The following is a 17946-nucleotide window of genomic DNA, read 5'->3' as shown; positions in this document are numbered from 1 at the left end:
CAAACTTGTAGTGGCCATAGCGAGTCCAGAAAGCTGTCTTCTATACATCCTCATCTCTGAATCACATCTGGTGGTAGCCCAAATGCAAATCTATCTTGGAAACCAAGATGCCCCCTATAGCTGGTTGAAGAGATCATCAATCCTCGGGAGTGGGTAACGGTTCTTCGTCGTTACCTTGTTCAGCTCCAGTTAGTCTATATACATATGATGTGACCCATCTTTCTTCTTCACAAACAGGATCGGGGATCCTTGAGGCGAACTGCTCGGCCTAATGAATCTCTTGTCTAACATCTCCTGCAGCTGGGTAGACAACTCTTGCATCTCAGGAAGAGCCAACCGATATGGTGCCTTGGTTATTGGAGCCGCACCCGGGACTAGGTCGATCTTGAACTCTACTTGTCTCTCCGGAGGTATCCCAGGCAACTCCTCTAGAAATACATCCGGGTACTCTCACACCATTGGCACATCACTCACGGTCGCCTTACCCGCCTCTAGGGTATCCATGACGTAGGTGACATATCCTGCGCAACCTTGTTGAAGGTAGCGCCTAGCCCTCGCTGCTGAGCACAACGCTGGTCCACGCTGCAGCCTCTCGCCCTGAATCATCAAATCTTCCCCACTTGGGGTCCTAACACGTACCAACTACTGCATACAGTCGATAACCGCCCCCATTAGGGCTCAACCAATCCATGCCTATGATGACCTTGTTTCCACGCAAAGAAATGAGAACCAAATCCACGAGGTAACACTCGTCATACATCCTTAAAACACAATCTCTGTCGACCTCCAATGCCCGTACATATCGGTTGTCAGCAATCTCGACCTCTAAAGGACAATCCAACATGCCCGAAGACTCAGAAAACCTCTTGCTAAGAGCAAGACAGATGAATGGTCGGGTAGCCACCGATTCGAATAACACCTATACTAGGATAACGTTCACATGGAACGATCCTAAACAAAACACATAACATAAATATCATAACCGACATGTAATAAGAGTTAGGGAGAAGAAAACATACCCGTCACCACATCCAGTGCGGCACGCGCCTCTTCGGCAGTCAGCTGTCGGCTCCTCACCACTGGATCATCTATCTTGCCCTGTCGGCCATCCGTGATCTGCAGGGTCGTTGGAGCTGGCGCTCCTGATGTCAATCTCGGGCAGTTAGCCTTTTATGGCCCTTCGGATTGCAGTAAAAACAAATCAGGTCTGATGTATGAAGGGTAAGGGTAGGGGCAGTACAATCCCTGCCAAAATGCCCAAGCTTGCCGCACTTATAGCAGACCGATGACCCTAATCTACAAACTCCCTAATGTGTCTTGTCGCATTTCCCACAGCGGCTCCAGCCCTGCTGGCCCTTCGACCTAGAGTCGGATCCCTTGGGCTTCTTCCCCGAAACCGTGGTTACCTGCCCAGTCTCCGCCTTCCTCTTCCGGATGTACTCTATATCAATCTCTCTCTCTCTCTCTCTCTCTCTCTCCACCCTGGCTATCATTGCAATTATTATATTAAAATATTATGTAGAATTTAATAAAATAGAAAAAACTCACAAAATGACATGTAGAAAAAAAATGAAGTCAAAATAGCTACAAAATGACATTTGACAAATTGAATGAGAGTGTGACAAGTGGCAAAAAAACATTTATTTATTAGAGATGATATTATGTGAGATTTAATAAAATAGAAAAAACTCATAGAATGACATGTGGAAAAAAAATTAAATAACTAAAAGATGACATTTGACAAATTGGATGAGTGTAACAAGTGATAAAAAAACATTTATTTATTAGAGAGGATGTAAAAGTTTTTTCTAAGTAAAATTATAAGAAAAGATCTCCCAATGGTTAGATTGATTTCTTTTTCAAAATGGTTTCGTACAATATTATAGTTACCCAAAAACCCTTATATATAACTTAGTAGTTACAATCGTTCTTTTTTAAAGAAAAAAAAAAGTCTTTTAAAATTTAATCTAGAAATATATTCTTTCGGTGATTTATTAAGACTGTTCGGTACGTGGCCGTTAAGGCTCGTTATTGTCTACGTGGCACAAACTTAACGACGTTACCACGGAAGGAACACCGCCCCCACCTCTAGTAATGTTGTAACAAGCAAGAGAGGCAACACCCAATCACATTATTTCCTTCTCTTTTTCATTATTTCTCTCTCCTATTAACATCATGTTATAACATAGGAACAACACCCCCGACTTCAAACTGTAAGAAAATGTGAGGTTGCAATATTTGGCAACATAACCCTGTTGACCACACCCAACAGTGTATATCGTAAAAATTATAATGGAATTCGGCCATGTTTATATCAACCAAATTATGAAATTACAAAACTTGTAAAACCCAAATAGTTTTTATTAAAATGTAAAGTGTTTGAATTTAATATTCAGTGATGATATTTATGAAAATATCATTGTTCTCTAAAGAGTTGGCGGCCTATAAGCATTCTTCTGATCTCACTAGTTCCGGCAGCAATCTCATATAATTTGGCATCACGAAGAAATCGGCCGGTAGGGTACTCATTCATATACCCATTCCCACCCAGACATTGAATCGCCTGACAATATATATATATATATATATATATATATATATATATATATATATATATATATATATATATATATATATATATATATATATATATATATATATATATATATATATATATATATATATATATATATATATATATATATATATTTCAATTTTATAACCAAAATATTCATTCATTGGAGATCGGGATTCATTGAATTCACAAATCGGAAATTTAATTTCAAACCTGTAAAGCAACTTGCGTGGCTCTTTCAGCAGCAACAAGTATCGCCCCAGCACAATCCTACAAGAATTAATTACAAACCCATGCATCGATGGACAATGATTTTGCTTGAATTTATGCATTTTAATCATAGCTAGCTACAAATTTCACCTTTGTAATGATTTTTCCATTGTCACAATCCGTTGCAACAGAATATACATATGATCTATAACACGATTGAAACTATATATCAATAACAATGACCATGAGGCTATAAGACCTCTGAAGTTGAAAAACTGTTCATTTTTACCTTGAAGACTGCAAAGCAACATACATGTCCGCAATCTTCCCCTGTTTTAGCACAAGATTAAAAAAAAACAAAAATTAAAACAACAACTTTTGGTGTTGTTTTTTTAAATAATAAAAATGCGACTGAAAATGCAGGAATTAATGAACCTCCATAAGTTGAAACTGCCCAATGGGGCGTCCGAATTGTTCACGTTGGCGGACATATGGAAGAACAATATCAAGACATGCTTGCATGATCCCGATAGGTCCAGCTGCGAATACGATTCTCTCTAAATCTAATCCGGACATCATGATGTAAACTCCTGGAATGCATAATTGAAAACCAAAAGAGAATCAACGAGATGTTTCTTTTTATTGATTTTTGCTTCATGAGAGAAAATCAGAAAAACATGCAAGATGATGAAATTATCTTTGCATGCATGCAATGATACCTTTTCCTATTTCACCAAGTATATTCTCTGTAGGAACAAAGCAATTTTCAAAAACAAGCTCGTATCTGAGATCCGGAAGATGAGATAAAGATTGTTAAATTTATCTTAGAAGAGAGACATTGAAAGTAGCCGGAAATAATGAATACATACGTAGGACTTCCACGCATTCCAAGTTTATCTAATTTTTGGGCAGCAATGAATCTGTATATCGAATGTAAATTACACAACAAGCAGAAGATTAGTGAGAGATCAAGAAAATATAACGTTTTCTACCCTTAGAGCTGCATGCATGAACCAACATACCCAGGCGTTCCTTTTTCAACGATAAACGCTGTTATCCCTTTTGACCCAGCAGAGACATCTGTTTTTGCGTAAACCACCTAATCAAATAAACTCTATCAGTTTTGGACTTTGACGAATTAATTAAGTAGGAGTAGGAAACTATATAAAAGTATTAAGATATACTCTTACCAGGGTGTCGGCAATTCCGCCATTGCTGCACCACATCTTGTTCCCATTTAAAACATAACCACCATCAACACGTTCAGCTTTACATTTCATCCCAACAGGATCTGAGCCAGCTGATACCATGCATATATGCATAAACACATCCATCGTTAATTGTAGAAGCATTAACATAATCTGAAATCTTAAGACCCGCAAAATACATATATATGTATGTATGTACCATTTGGTTCACTCATAGAAAGAGCTCCTACATGCTCCCCGCTAATTAGCTTTACAACAAAATTAATTGAAAAATTAGAATCTAGCGAGCTATAAATATGTACGATGTCAAAATTAAACCAAGTATATATACCTTGGGCAAATATCTTTCCTTCTGGGCAACATTTCCATGCCTCACCTTCAAGAACAAGAACACAATAACGAAGTCGTTAATTGTTGGAAAATATTCGTATCTTCTAAATGTAACTATCTTAACAATAATGTTAATAATTGTATTAATTAACTTGGAATGTTTAATGCGGAAAATGTAGGTTAACTTTTATTTAACCTGCGAATACAAATATTATAATTTACTGCTAAACGCACACCTAATTCCATCTATGTCCACTATGAGACTTGAACCATCGACTTTAAGGAAAGAGTAAACCACCCGATACCAGCTAGAAGACCTTTTGTTAAATGTAGATTAATAAGAAGGAAAAGTGAGCGGATCATTTTAAATCCTTGTGTTTGTAGAAGCAATAAAGTAAGTTTTCGACTTTTTGTTTATGAATATTGTTATTGGAAGTTGCAACCTTAATTAGGGCATATATATATATATATATATATATATATATATATATATATATATATATATATATATATATATATATATATATATATATATATATATATATATATATATATATATATATATATATATATATAACCTCCCTAATAAATAAAGAATTTTTTACCACATGTCATATTCTTATTGATTTGGTCACATGTCATTTTGTGATTATTTTAAATACATTTTTTTTCACATGACATTTTATGGTTTTTTTTCATTTTATTAATTTTCACATAATATTTAAATGTAATAATTAAATAAATATAATAATAAATGTATATCAATTTTCATTAATTGACTTCTTTCAAATTTATAAATTAAAGTTTCATTAGTTTCCTTTATTTATTTATCTAAATTATTTGTTTAACTTAAAAGAAAAACAAACAATTTAATTTTAATAATTTAATATTTTTTTATTTTTTCTCATAAATTCGAATTTCTCAAATGTTTAGAATTGCATATTTTTCTTCTTTAAAATAAACACATGTAATACATTGGTCTTACTCCTAGTATGCGAATATAGCACCATAATATTCCATAACTATCAAGTTATAGTTTTAATTACCAATTGATTAATGCAAACGTTAGAATGACAAACATACGAAAACCCAACTGACGCTGATGCACGGCTAATCTCCTCCGTGGCCAAACAATGATACAAATAACCTACGTCGAGTCCTCCATATTCCGCTGCATGCATTAAAAAGAAAGATTGGTTTTACATTTGACCCGACACCCTGATCAATAGATAAAAAAAATAAATAATATATTGTGAAGGTAGCAGATGTACGTAATGGCGGAGATAGTGTATACTTAGAGTGATACATACACTATTTTTTTACAAATGGTTCTTTTGCTTTTTTGCTTTTCAACTTTTTCTTATGAAATATTTTTTGTATGGATAGTCCCTTTAGAGCAAATTGGAAGGTCTTTTATGACTAATTTTGTTAACAAATTATGTTAGCATGAGAAATGATGAAAATGTCTTAGTTTTTTTGCACATAAATAGTCTCTCTCTCTCTCTCTCTCTCTCTCTCTCTCTCTCTTTATTTGGGAACAAGGTCTTACACTGAAGAACAAGATGGAGACTGTAAATTACAGACGAAGATTGTAAAATAATAATCGTTGCTCGTCGAAATCGTGAATGGTTTATTGATTCTGTAAGAAGCCTAGGATCGCTATCATTGTTCAATTTCAAGTGTGGTACCAATCTCTAATTGCATTTTCTTATAGGAGAGGCATTAATCTAAGTTCAAAGAGGGTAAAACACATAAAGTAGGGGGAGAGAAGTTGAGAAGGGGATGTCGAAACAAGGAGTTACATGGCCGATAATTACTGTAACGTCCGCAAATCCGGGCTAGTCAATTTAGCGGCAATAGGGGTCGAAAACGACTTTTCGACAAAAGATTATTTATAATAAATAATCTTAACCAAGTTGTAGTATATGTCACGAGGTTTCCGTACATATAAAGAACGCCGAAATCCGAGTTATAACAAAGAAGTTATGGCCCGTCGAAGTTTTACGGCAAAACCGGCACGACACCGGGAAGCGTAAATAGTGAATTTACGTTAGAGCGAGATTTAGCCTTAGCGATCTAAACGAAAGTCGTAGAATATGTTAAACTAAGAACATCGATAAAAAGAACGTCCAAATCTGACTTCGTATGAAGAAGTTATGATTTTTCGAAGTTTCGGACTAGCAGTGTACAGCCCGAAATTCGAATATTTGATCGAGCGGTTTTTAGCCGACACGACCTAAACGAGAATCGAAGATCTCGTTGAAAGTAGCGTAACGAGAAAAAGATGGGCGAAAACGGATGTCGGATGAAGAAGTTATGAGGATTTAACGGACCAATCGTGTCCCGGCCCGTTAATAATATAAAATTTAAAATCGAGCCAAAATTAGCCGACGTAGTCTAAACGAAAGTTGTAGAGTACGTTCCCACCTTCGCGTGGATATAAAGAACGTCAAAAACGGAGGTCGTACGCGAAAGTTACGAATTTTTAGAGTTGAGGGTGCAAATTGCGAAATCTGATACGAGACTGGTGACGTGGCGCGTTGTGGGCCGTCCGATGAAGTCTCAGATCTCGCTTCGGATCATGCCACGAAGCCTCGCCCTACGCCCCGCGTACGAGATCCGGAACGCCCCGCGTAACCTCGGTCTTATCCGATCCGAAGAGGCTAACAGCTGGAGTCGGTCTGGCATTCTTATCTGATGACTACGCCCCGCGTAGGTCCGAGGTACGCCCAGCGTACCGAGGCCTCGCAGGGCTATAAAAAGGGCCCGATTTTCCTTCATTTTTCACACCTTTCTTCACTCTCTCTCTAACTTCTTTCTCTCTCTAAGTGTTGTAAACATCCCCTAAGCCCTAGTTAAACCCTTAGCACCCTAGGGAAGCCCCGAGGCTCCCGGAGTCCCGAGAAAAAGGAGTTTTTCGGTTTCGAAACGCTGCTCCAATTAAGTTCCGGTTTTCGATAAAATTCGCTGTAAGTGTGCTACGCTTACGTAATTTTTAATATAGCTTTCATATAATTATAGGAATGTTATTAGGTCCTTAAAATAATTATTTGGGCTATTAAAATGAGTTATATCGAGTATTATTAACACTTAATAATACTCGGACTAATTAATTTGTCGCGGTTATCGTTAAACTAAACCCTAGTGGTATCGATACTAGGTTTTATCGAAGGAATATCGTTTTGAGAGTATCGAAGCGCTGTCCGAGTACTGAGTCACCACCTACTCAGGTGAGTGCATGGTCCCTTTCATCTTACACATAGATATGAAGTATTTTAATATAAATTACGTGCTATGTGTGCATATTGTTTGAATACTTGTTGTCTATGCTGGATGAATGATTTATACATGTTTTAAATGATTTAAACTGTATAGTTATTTTATATCTACAAATATGTTGGGATAAAACATGGGTAGATGAAGTAGTTTGTGAGTGATGAAATAAAATTATGAGAGATAGGTGATGATAGGAAGGTGATGATAATTAGGTGAGGATAGATAGGTGATTATGAATCGGTGATGTAGGATACTACGACCTCGTCCGACAATGTGGAGATGTAGTCATCTACTAGACTATAGATGGCGACCACGGACTATTATAGACAACCCCGTGGAAACACCAGCAGGCTAGTAACCTGTAGGTGATGAATTACGAGTTCAGGCGATGTTGCAACTACGTATTCATGCGATGATAGTCTAACCCTTATTATGATGTACGAGTCCAGGCGATGTTGCGGCTACGTATTCATGCGATGATAGACCAACCCTTATCATGATTTACAAGTCCAGGTGATGTTGTGACTACGTAATCATGCGATGATACCCTAACACTTGCTAGACACATATTGAGGGAGTAATCCCCGGATTAGTATTGTCTATGCAATGTAGGCGATGATCCTTAGATAAAGTTCGTAGGAACAATCATATAAGGAAATACGATGTAAGGAGATGAGAAGTAAATATGATATAGGAGATGACCCTTGAGATAATATCTTTAGGGAAGACTAAAAGAAGATAATGGGGATGGGTAATTGGGTTGATTGTTTGATTGTTTGAACATAATAATTATATTATTGTGGGTTGAAAACCCTATGTACTCACCAGGTTTCCCAACCTGACCCACTCAGTTTATGTATATCACAGGTGACGAAGTGAAGTGACATTACACTGAGAGATTTAAAAGAGATGTAGATCACTAGTGTAAATAATTGTAAGTTCTGTTTATGCTTATGTTTCTGTATTAACAATGACATCCCAAACGTTTTAAAATGAAATAAATACGTTTCTTCGAAAATGTTTTAATAACGTATTTATCGTGTTTTTCTGGGAACAAATTCCGCAACATTTTTATAAAATGAAGTACTCTGATTTTTATAAAGCATAAACAAAAATCGGTCTTTTCTGGCCGTGATTTTGGGGATGTCACAGTTGGTATCAGAGCATTAGTTTAAGCGAACTAGGAATATGGATTTATCTCTAGACTTAAACTTAGAATGCTAAGCGATGATTGTGAGGTGTGAGCACTAGCTTATTTTAGGAATGATGCCTAAATTGCTTTTATGTGCTAAATGATTTGTTATGCTATAGTTTGATCGGATCTATGGTCTGTTGCCGACCGGATCTGGAAACCTTATGTGTTTAGGATTCTAAACGTACGACTACGATATTAGAACTAGCATGTAAACGTTTCGGAGTGATAAGGATGATTTAAACATCAATCCTAAGTAAAGGTCTAGATTCACCTCATTAGGTGTATAGATCAAGATGGTAAGAACACGTAGCGGAAACGTGAATGCAAATGGGAACCGAGATCAGCCCCCAGTGATTGAGCAAATACCGGTGATGGAAGCCACTGCTGAGCTAGTCACAATGGCCGGAGTGCAAGCGATGATCCAAGCGATGTTGGATCGTCAAATGGAGGAAACCAGGCGTTTGCTCCAGCAAAATCGAGAGGAAGCGACCATTCAGATCGAACGGCCCGAGTTGAACGAGGGGCAGACTGAGGAGGGAAACTACAGTGGGACTGTTGGTCAAGCCAACCCACCAATGGTTAAGCAAAACCACCAGGATGGAGGAAATGATGGACGTGGATGCAAATACAAGGATTTCATGGCGTCCAAACCACCGAGTCTATCTGGAAGCCCGACGCCGGTGGAAGTCATAAACTGGATCTCCGAGATGGAGACGATGTTTGAGAGTTGTGAGTGTAGCAACAGGCAAAAGACCGCTCTCGCGGTTCCTCTGTTGAAATCTGGAGTACTAAGCTGGTGGAAGCTACTAGCTGATTCGATGCCCAAAGGAGAAGCGAACAAGATGTCATGGGAGGATTTTCTGGTGCAGCTAAAAATACAGTACTGCTCTGAACAGGATCTTCTGGAAATCAACAACGAGTTTCAGAATCTAAAGAAGGGAAAGATGAGTGTCATCGAGTATGCTGCAAGTTTTACGGAGAAAATGAAGCTTGTTCCTTATCTAGTTCCAACTGAACTCTCCAAGGTCAATAAGTTTGCCCATGGATTACCAGCAGACTTTGGTCCAATGGTCAAACAAGCAACCACTTTGAAAGCCGCCATCTGGGCAGCCAAGAATGTTGAGACCCAAATAAGGGAAAAGGGTCTGGAGAAAGTTGAAGTTGGTGAGAAGAGGAAGTCGGAAGGATCCTCAAGACCTGATAATAAGGGAAAGTTCTCGAAGTCTAACCTGGACGACCGAAGGAATGAAGCCAAGTGGTGTGAGAAGTGCAAGAAGAAGCACTTCGGAAGATGCGATGGTGAAGTGACGTGCTATAAGTGTGGTAGGACCGGTCACTATTCCAGAGATTGTACATTCGACAACAAGAAGTGCTACGAATGTGGAAATGATGGGCATATTTCAAAGAACTGTCCAAAGAAAAACGAAGCTGCAAGACCAAATGCACCGCCGAAACCAAGGGCATTTCACATGATCCTTGACGAAGCAGAGAACCATGAGAGGAATCAAGAATGAGGACTTCTTACCCGAAGATCAAATTATGCAGTAGCCATAGTTTCGTATGATGTAGCCTAGTAGAGGCATAGTCTAGGGTGAACTTGAACACCTATGTAATTGTTTCAAGAAATAATATAAAACCTTTGTTTTGTTATCTGATGTGTTAAGTTGATTCGCTGCATGGTGACTTGGGAAACTGCGAGACAATACTTGGGACGAGTATGAGTAGGTGTGAATGGTAGTAGAGGCCTATACTACCGGAAGCACAGGACTCACACTTGGATCAGGGAAAGTCACAAGGTTACCAAGAAGCTAGTAATTGATTTCGTTTTATTCAAGTGTGTTGTTACCATCGTTTCGGTAATGACTAAGAAGATTGTTGATATTCCGACCCTAGTGGTCATATCAAATCGAGTCCGACTACGATGAGTATGTTGTGTGGTTCAGAGAACCAATTTTGATGTAGCGTCCGACATTAAACCAAACGGTTGAAATTAAAACGATCAATAGAAGTATCGCACTCGTTGTTAAAGAAGTTGGTAGCTAGAAATGCCTAATGTTAAAGTGTGATTATATCACATTAGAACATGAAGGAAGGCATAGTCTGTTTTAGAATTTAACTCTAAGAGACCTAAGTCTAAGTGTTGCAACATACGATGATAGGTCATTAGAATATGACACATCGATCCATAGTAGTAATAAAAGAAGTCATCTCAAGTTCGTATCCAGTAAAGATCGAGATTGTGACTTGAAGGTCATAATTTGGAGTCTAACCTGAGGTAGAGAGCAGGTGCACGATTAAGTACTGCTTACAATCAATAAGTCTAAGAGATAGACTTGAAGGAATAAAGAAGTTACAATTATTACCTAGGATGAAGAGATGACGTATGGAGTCATTATACGACCATGTTTCGTTGATGATTCCGGGACGTAATCATCCTAAGGGGGAGATAATTGTAACGCCCGCAAATCCGGGCTAGTCAATTTAGCGGCAATAGGGGTCGAAAACGACTTTTCGACAAAAGATTATTTATAATAAATAATCTTAACCAAGTTGTAGTATATGTCACGAGGTTTCCGTACATATAAAGAACGCCGAAATCCGAGTTATAACAAAGAAGTTATGGCCCGTCGAAGTTTTACGGCAAAACCGGCACGACACCGGGAAGCGTAAATAGTGAATTTACGTTAGAGCGAGATTTAGCCTTAGCGATCTAAACGAAAGTCGTAGAATATGTTAAACTAAGAACATCGATAAAAAGAACGTCCAAATCTGACTTCGTATGAAGAAGTTATGATTTTTCGAAGTTTCGGACTAGCAGTGTACAGCCCGAAATTCGAATATTTGATCGAGCGGTTTTTAGCCGACACGACCTAAACGAGAATCGAAGATCTCGTTGAAAGTAGCGTAACGAGAAAAAGATGGGCGAAAACGGATGTCGGATGAAGAAGTTATGAGGATTTAACGGACCAATCGTGTCCCGGCCCGTTAATAATATAAAATTTAAAATCGAGCCAAAATTAGCCGACGTAGTCTAAACGAAAGTTGTAGAGTACGTTCCCACCTTCGCGTGGATATAAAGAACGTCAAAAACGGAGGTCGTACGCGAAAGTTACGAATTTTTAGAGTTGAGGGTGCAAATTGCGAAATCTGATACGAGACTGGTGACGTGGCGCGTTGTGGGCCGTCCGATGAAGTCTCAGATCTCGCTTCGGATCATGCCACGAAGCCTCGCCCTACGCCCCGCGTACGAGATCCGGAACGCCCCGCGTAACCTCGGTCTTATCCGATCCGAAGAGGCTAACAGCTGGAGTCGGTCTGGCATTCTTATCTGATGACTACGCCCCGCGTAGGTCCGAGGTACGCCCAGCGTACCGAGGCCTCGCAGGGCTATAAAAAGGGCCCGATTTTCCTTCATTTTTCACACCTTTCTTCACTCTCTCTCTAACTTCTTTCTCTCTCTAAGTGTTGTAAACATCCCCTAAGCCCTAGTTAAACCCTTAGCACCCTAGGGAAGCCCCGAGGCTCCCGGAGTCCCGAGAAAAAGGAGTTTTTCGGTTTCGAAACGCTGCTCCAATTAAGTTCCGGTTTTCGATAAAATTCGTTGTAAGTGTGCTACGCTTACGCAATTTTTAATATAGCTTTCATATAATTATAGGAATGTTATTAGGTCCTTAAAATAATTATTTGGGCTATTAAAATGAGTTATATCGAGTATTATTAACACTTAATAATACTCGGACTAATTAATTTGTCGCGGTTATCGTTAAACTAAACCCTAGTGGTATCGATACTAGGTTTTATCGAAGGAATATCGTTTTGAGAGTATCGAAGCGCTGTCCGAGTACTGAGTCACCACCTACTCAGGTGAGTGCATGGTCCCTTTCATCTTACACATAGATATGAAGTATTTTAATATAAATTACGTGCTATGTGTGCATATTGTTTGAATACTTGTTGTCTATGCTGGATGAATGATTTATACATGTTTTAAATGATTTAAACTGTATAGTTATTTTATATCTACAAATATGTTGGGATAAAACATGGGTAGATGAAGTAGTTTGTGAGTGATGAAATAAAATTATGAGAGATAGGTGATGATAGGAAGGTGATGATAATTAGGTGAGGATAGATAGGTGATTATGAATCGGTGATGTAGGATACTACGACCTCGTCCGACAATGTGGAGATGTAGTCATCTACCAGACTATAGATGGCGACCACGGACAATTATAGACAACCCCGTGGAAACACCAGCAGGCTAGTAACCTGTAGGTGATGAATTACGAGTTCAGGCGATGTTGCAACTACGTATTCATGCGATGATAGTCTAACCCTTATTATGATGTACGAGTCCAGGCGATGTTGCGGCTACGTATTCATGCGATGATAGACCAACCCTTATCATGATTTACAAGTCCAGGTGATGTTGTGACTACGTAATCATGCGATGATACCCTAACACTTGCTAGACACATATTGAGGGAGTAATCCCCGGATTAGTATTGTCTATGCAATGTAGGCGATGATCCTTAGATAAAGTTCGTAGGAACAATCATATAAGGAAATACGATGTAAGGAGATGAGAAGTAAATATGATATAGGAGATGACCCTTGAGATAATATCTTTAGGGAAGACTAAAAGAAGATAATGGGGATGGGTAATTGGGTTGATTGTTTGATTGTTTGAACATAATAATTATATTATTGTGGGTTGAAAACCCTATGTACTCACCAGGTTTCCCAACCTGACCCACTCAGTTTATGTATATCACAGGTGACGAAGTGAAGTGACATTACACTGAGAGATTTAAAAGAGATGTAGATCACTAGTGTAAATAATTGTAAGTTCTGTTTATGCTTATGTTTCTGTATTAACAATGACATCCCAAACGTTTTAAAATGAAATAAATACGTTTCTTCGAAAATGTTTTAATAACGTATTTATCGTGTTTTTCTGGGAACAAATTCCGCAACATTTTTATAAAATGAAGTACTCTGATTTTTATAAAGCATAAACAAAAATCGGTCTTTTCTGGCCGTGATTTTGGGGATGTCACAATTACGAATTGCAAGATGGAAATCAGATGCGCACTTTTTCGTCTCCTCCCGATCAGTTGTCAATCGAACATCAAAATCAGCTTCTGTATCTCTCAGTTTCTTACTCAAACACTTTCTTGCAAATCATCTTGATGTGTCAAAAGTTATAAGGCGACGTGGACCAAAATAGGGCGACTGGGAGACCTCTTCTCTCACAACCATCACCGACCACTGCTATACCATCTAACCACTAGTTGTGTCCATAAATTAATCAGAACTGTTGGGGTATTCAGAACAAGGATTTAGTACGTAATACTGGGGGTTTTCTTGCTTATGTGCTACAATGGATAATAGCTCCCAAAATTTCAGTTCACAGACAATCTTGATGATAAATTGAAGCGCTTTCTTGGAGTCTTGAAAACTCATTTTCCAAACATGGGTTTTGCTCTAACTTTGTTCTTCAGGTCAAACTTTGGTCAATAACAAGAACATCCCAGTCCCACACCCATTCCCAATACATATGAGTTCTTCATCTCTGGTTTCTTTCAAAAAAATTAGTATTTTAAATTCTTCGATTTATCATGTTTACAATTTTTCTTCTCCCATTTTTTCATGGTAAGTTGTTTTCTGTGATGCCAATCAAGAACATGCTATAGGTCTAGATGCTCCTAATTTGGGTATTCTGGTTCGATCACCGATAACACATTCGACAAACTCAAAAAAGCTTTAATCTTTGGATCTAAGCAATAATCAGATCACTAATTTGCCTAATGATTTTTGGAGTTTGGGTTCATTTGCAACTGTAGCGACATCCCCGCCGGAAAGGATTTGCATCACAAGGTTGGGGAACACAAAAATGGAGATTCAGTTTGTTTCAATTATGAATAGGATTTTATTTTGACATCTTGTGAATGTTTCATAAACCTTTTGATACAGTTTTGATGTTGGTTTTGGTTTGATGTTTGTATATGTATGTGTGTGAGAGAGACTATTTATGTGCAAAAAATAAAATGTGTTTTTGTCATTTTAAAAATATTTAACAGAATATGTTAACAAAGTTAGTTATAAACACTTTTCATGTGTAAGGTTTGTTCTGTAGGGACTATCCAGGGAAAAAAATGTTTCACAAAGACTATTTTAAAGAAAATTGAAAAGCAAAATGACCATTTGTGAAATTTTATATTTTTTAGTTAGAGCTCTTTCACCCTTCTTTCTTTGCCATGAATATCAACAGTTTAATGGGTTAGTTTAAAGGGTTAGTTAAATTTTAATTTTTTTAATTTTTATTACATTAATTAATAAAATGGACCATGTTACCTTAAAGTCTGACTACGCCACTAGATATACGTACCTGGAGCAGTAAGTCCATGAAGATCAAAGTCTCCCATAGCTTTCCATAAGTCAACATCCTGCAACATAAGTTTTTGTTGGGTCAACAATATGGTATATACTTTGCTTTTCTGGGCAATTGTATTTTTATGTAATATTTTATGTGTTTACGGCTAGGTGGGTGTTTACGACCGTAAACGGGTTTACGGCCGTAAACCCATTTACGATTGTAAACCGATTTACGACCCATGTTCCCCATTTACATATAAATAAATGTTAGGTGGGTAAGGAGAGATAGATGAACGTGAGAATAGAATAGATGAGCTTGAGTGTGTGCATTTGAAGGTGTTCTGGAGAGAGAAAAAAGAGAGTGTGTGTTAGTGTGTGTGAATCTTGTATCCGGATCTTCATTCATATTAATACATACAAGATTCATCATCTTCTTCTTCTCCTTCTCTTCTATTTTGATCTGGCATCATCCGTTTGATTGGGATTCCGCACCAACAAACGGATCTGATTGATACACAAGCAGATTAGGGACTTACAATTGGTATTAGACCAAGACCGGTGTCAAAGCATCATTCAATCGAGTTTTCAGCCGTTTAAACTTATATTCTTCATTAGGGTTTGGTGTTTTCATCATAAAAGGGGTCAAATCTGCATCAAACTTGCGTTTACTGAGACTTTTGGGAGTTTATTGCCAAAAGATTACGACCCTAAACCCTGTTTAAGGCCGTAAACTCAAGCATATTAAAGAGCCGTAAATTGTGTTCTTGAACCGTAATCAATGCATCTTAATTAACCGTAAACACCCCAACCGTAAACACCCGATCGTAAACATAGTTTACGGCCGTAAACTGCTGACTGTAAACTGCTAACCGTAAACTCAATTTTGACAATTTTTATTTTTTTAATTTTTAAGTTTTAAAATCAGAATAAATAGATTCTCAAAGTCAAACCCATCATCATGAGTTGGATTATGTTATGGGCACCACTACACGCATTCTAAGATTGATGTCTGCAGATGGTTTTCCAGAATGGAAATACCGGATTGAAAAGTACATTAAAATGAAGGACTTCAAGATTTGGAGAAGCATCATCAAGAAACCTGTCAGAATTACCACCACTGTTGTAGGGCAAGTGGTTGACAAAGTTGTTGAAAACTACACAGATGAAGATTTTGAGAAAGTAAAAGAACAGGAAAGGGCTTTGGCCACTCTGACAATGGCTTTATCTCCTGATATAACTCAAGGTTTCAGAGAGTATACTTCAACAAAATCTTTGTGGGAAGCTTTGATTGAGGTACATTAAGGTAATGAGGACATGAAGGAAATCCACCAGGATATGCTGCGTCAAAGGTTTAACATGTTCAACTACATTCCTGGAGAAACCCTGGAGGCACAACTGCAGCGATTCACAACTCTCACCACTGAGATGACTATAGTTGGGATCTTATTGACCAAGTCAGAAATAAATAAAAAGCTACTGAATGCTTTTCCAAAATCATGGGACATGAATGTAGCTGTCATTAAGAAGACCAAAGATCTAAATTGTCTCACTCTTGCTGAAATAATGGTGATCATCAAGGCTTGTGATATTGATGATAAACAGCGAGAGATAAATCATGTGAATTCGTATTCGACTGAAAACCTTGGGATTTCCTCTCACAATGCTCTTTCATCAGTTATTCCTTCCTCAGGTCAAGCATTTGCTGCTTAGCAGCCTCAGATCCAAACAATTGTTGATGCGTCATCCACGCCTCATTCGCAAAGCCAACTGCATGCCACTCCTCAAGCTGCTCCCTCCTCTAGTGTGCCAGTTGTGGCCTCTTCCTCAAACACAAAGGAGTGTGATGAAAATCTTGCCTTTGTTGCAAGACTTTTGAACTACTACAATGTCTTTCTTGCTAGAGAACTTCCACCTCAGTTGTCATTTGCTAATCTGGATCAGATTCATCCAGAATATGTGGAAGAGATGGACATCACATGGAAAATAGCCATGGTTGTATTCAGGGCTAAGCAGTTTGCCAAGAAGACTGGGAAGAACAATTAGGGCATGAATGCTGATAAAAAGGTAGGGTTCAGCAAAGGGAAGTTGCGTTGTTTCAACTGTCACGAGCCGGGTCATTTTGCTCGTGAGTGCCCGAAGCCGGATAGAAGATTAAACAATGACCGAACAATGGTTGTAGTGGGAAACAATTGGGGAGGTGCCTAGGTCAACGTGAGCAGGCTATGGTTGCTCAGTCATTTGACTGGGAGGACCAGATTCAGGCCCTGAACATTTCAAAACCTGAAAATGCTCACTTGACCCAAGTTAAGGATGAAGCTTCCGTGGAGAGTGTTGCAGCTGAAGAAAAGATGATGGAGCTTCAGTTTGCGTTGATGATATCTTCTACTTCTGAACCGAAGAAAAATGAGGTAAGTTTGCCTTCTTGCTCTCAAGCTTGTATTGATTATGTTAAAATTCTTCGTGAGGAAATAAAATCATTACGTAGAGAAGTAAAGGACCTTAGATATGAGGGCTATCAACTTAGAAAAGGACAAAAACCCTTAAAGGCCCAATTAGAGACAAAAATAAAGGACTTTAGGAGACTCCAAGAAGACTACAGTAATAAATGTGAAAACTATGATTATATCAAGAGACAAAATGTTGAGTTAATTGCTAAGCTTGATACATTAAAGAATAAATTTGATACTGCAAACTTTGATTTTAAAAAATATGATGTATCAAGCGAGGTAGTTGCCAACATGATTGACCATTTCCTGCAGTTTAAACAAAACCAA

At 38.1% G+C, this 17946-nt stretch overlaps 1 protein-coding gene across 14 annotated transcripts in view; it reads right to left on the bottom strand.

Annotated features, from left to right (window-relative positions):
- Window positions 1-2289: 2289 nt before the first annotated feature.
- Window positions 2290-17946, bottom strand: part of LOC111899866 (isovaleryl-CoA dehydrogenase, mitochondrial) — a 33958-nt gene continuing 18301 nt past the window's right edge. For all 14 annotated transcript variants that reach the window (XM_052768600.1, XM_052768607.1, XM_052768601.1 and 11 more), the window contains 13 exons: window positions 15186-15243; window positions 5370-5494; window positions 4325-4369; window positions 4193-4241; window positions 3976-4085; window positions 3808-3884; window positions 3655-3705; window positions 3505-3569; window positions 3221-3375; window positions 3075-3115; window positions 2936-2990; window positions 2789-2845; window positions 2290-2563 (listed from right to left, as the gene is read on the bottom strand). In XM_052768600.1, the coding sequence (XP_052624560.1) occupies window positions 2417-2563; window positions 2789-2845; window positions 2936-2990; window positions 3075-3115; window positions 3221-3375; window positions 3505-3569; window positions 3655-3705; window positions 3808-3884; window positions 3976-4085; window positions 4193-4241; window positions 4325-4369; window positions 5370-5494; window positions 15186-15243 (1035 nt within the window). In that variant the 3' untranslated portion in view covers window positions 2290-2416. The remainder of the gene's footprint in view (window positions 2564-2788; window positions 2846-2935; window positions 2991-3074; window positions 3116-3220; window positions 3376-3504; window positions 3570-3654; window positions 3706-3807; window positions 3885-3975; window positions 4086-4192; window positions 4242-4324; window positions 4370-5369; window positions 5495-15185; window positions 15244-17946) is intronic.

Source organism: Lactuca sativa, chromosome 2 (genome assembly GCF_002870075.4).
Source record: "Lactuca sativa cultivar Salinas chromosome 2, Lsat_Salinas_v11, whole genome shotgun sequence".
In the NCBI taxonomy this organism is placed as follows: domain Eukaryota; kingdom Viridiplantae; phylum Streptophyta; class Magnoliopsida; order Asterales; family Asteraceae; genus Lactuca; species Lactuca sativa.
The sequence above is the reverse complement of the archived record's forward strand: the minus strand, read 5'-3'. Positions and strand labels throughout refer to the sequence as shown.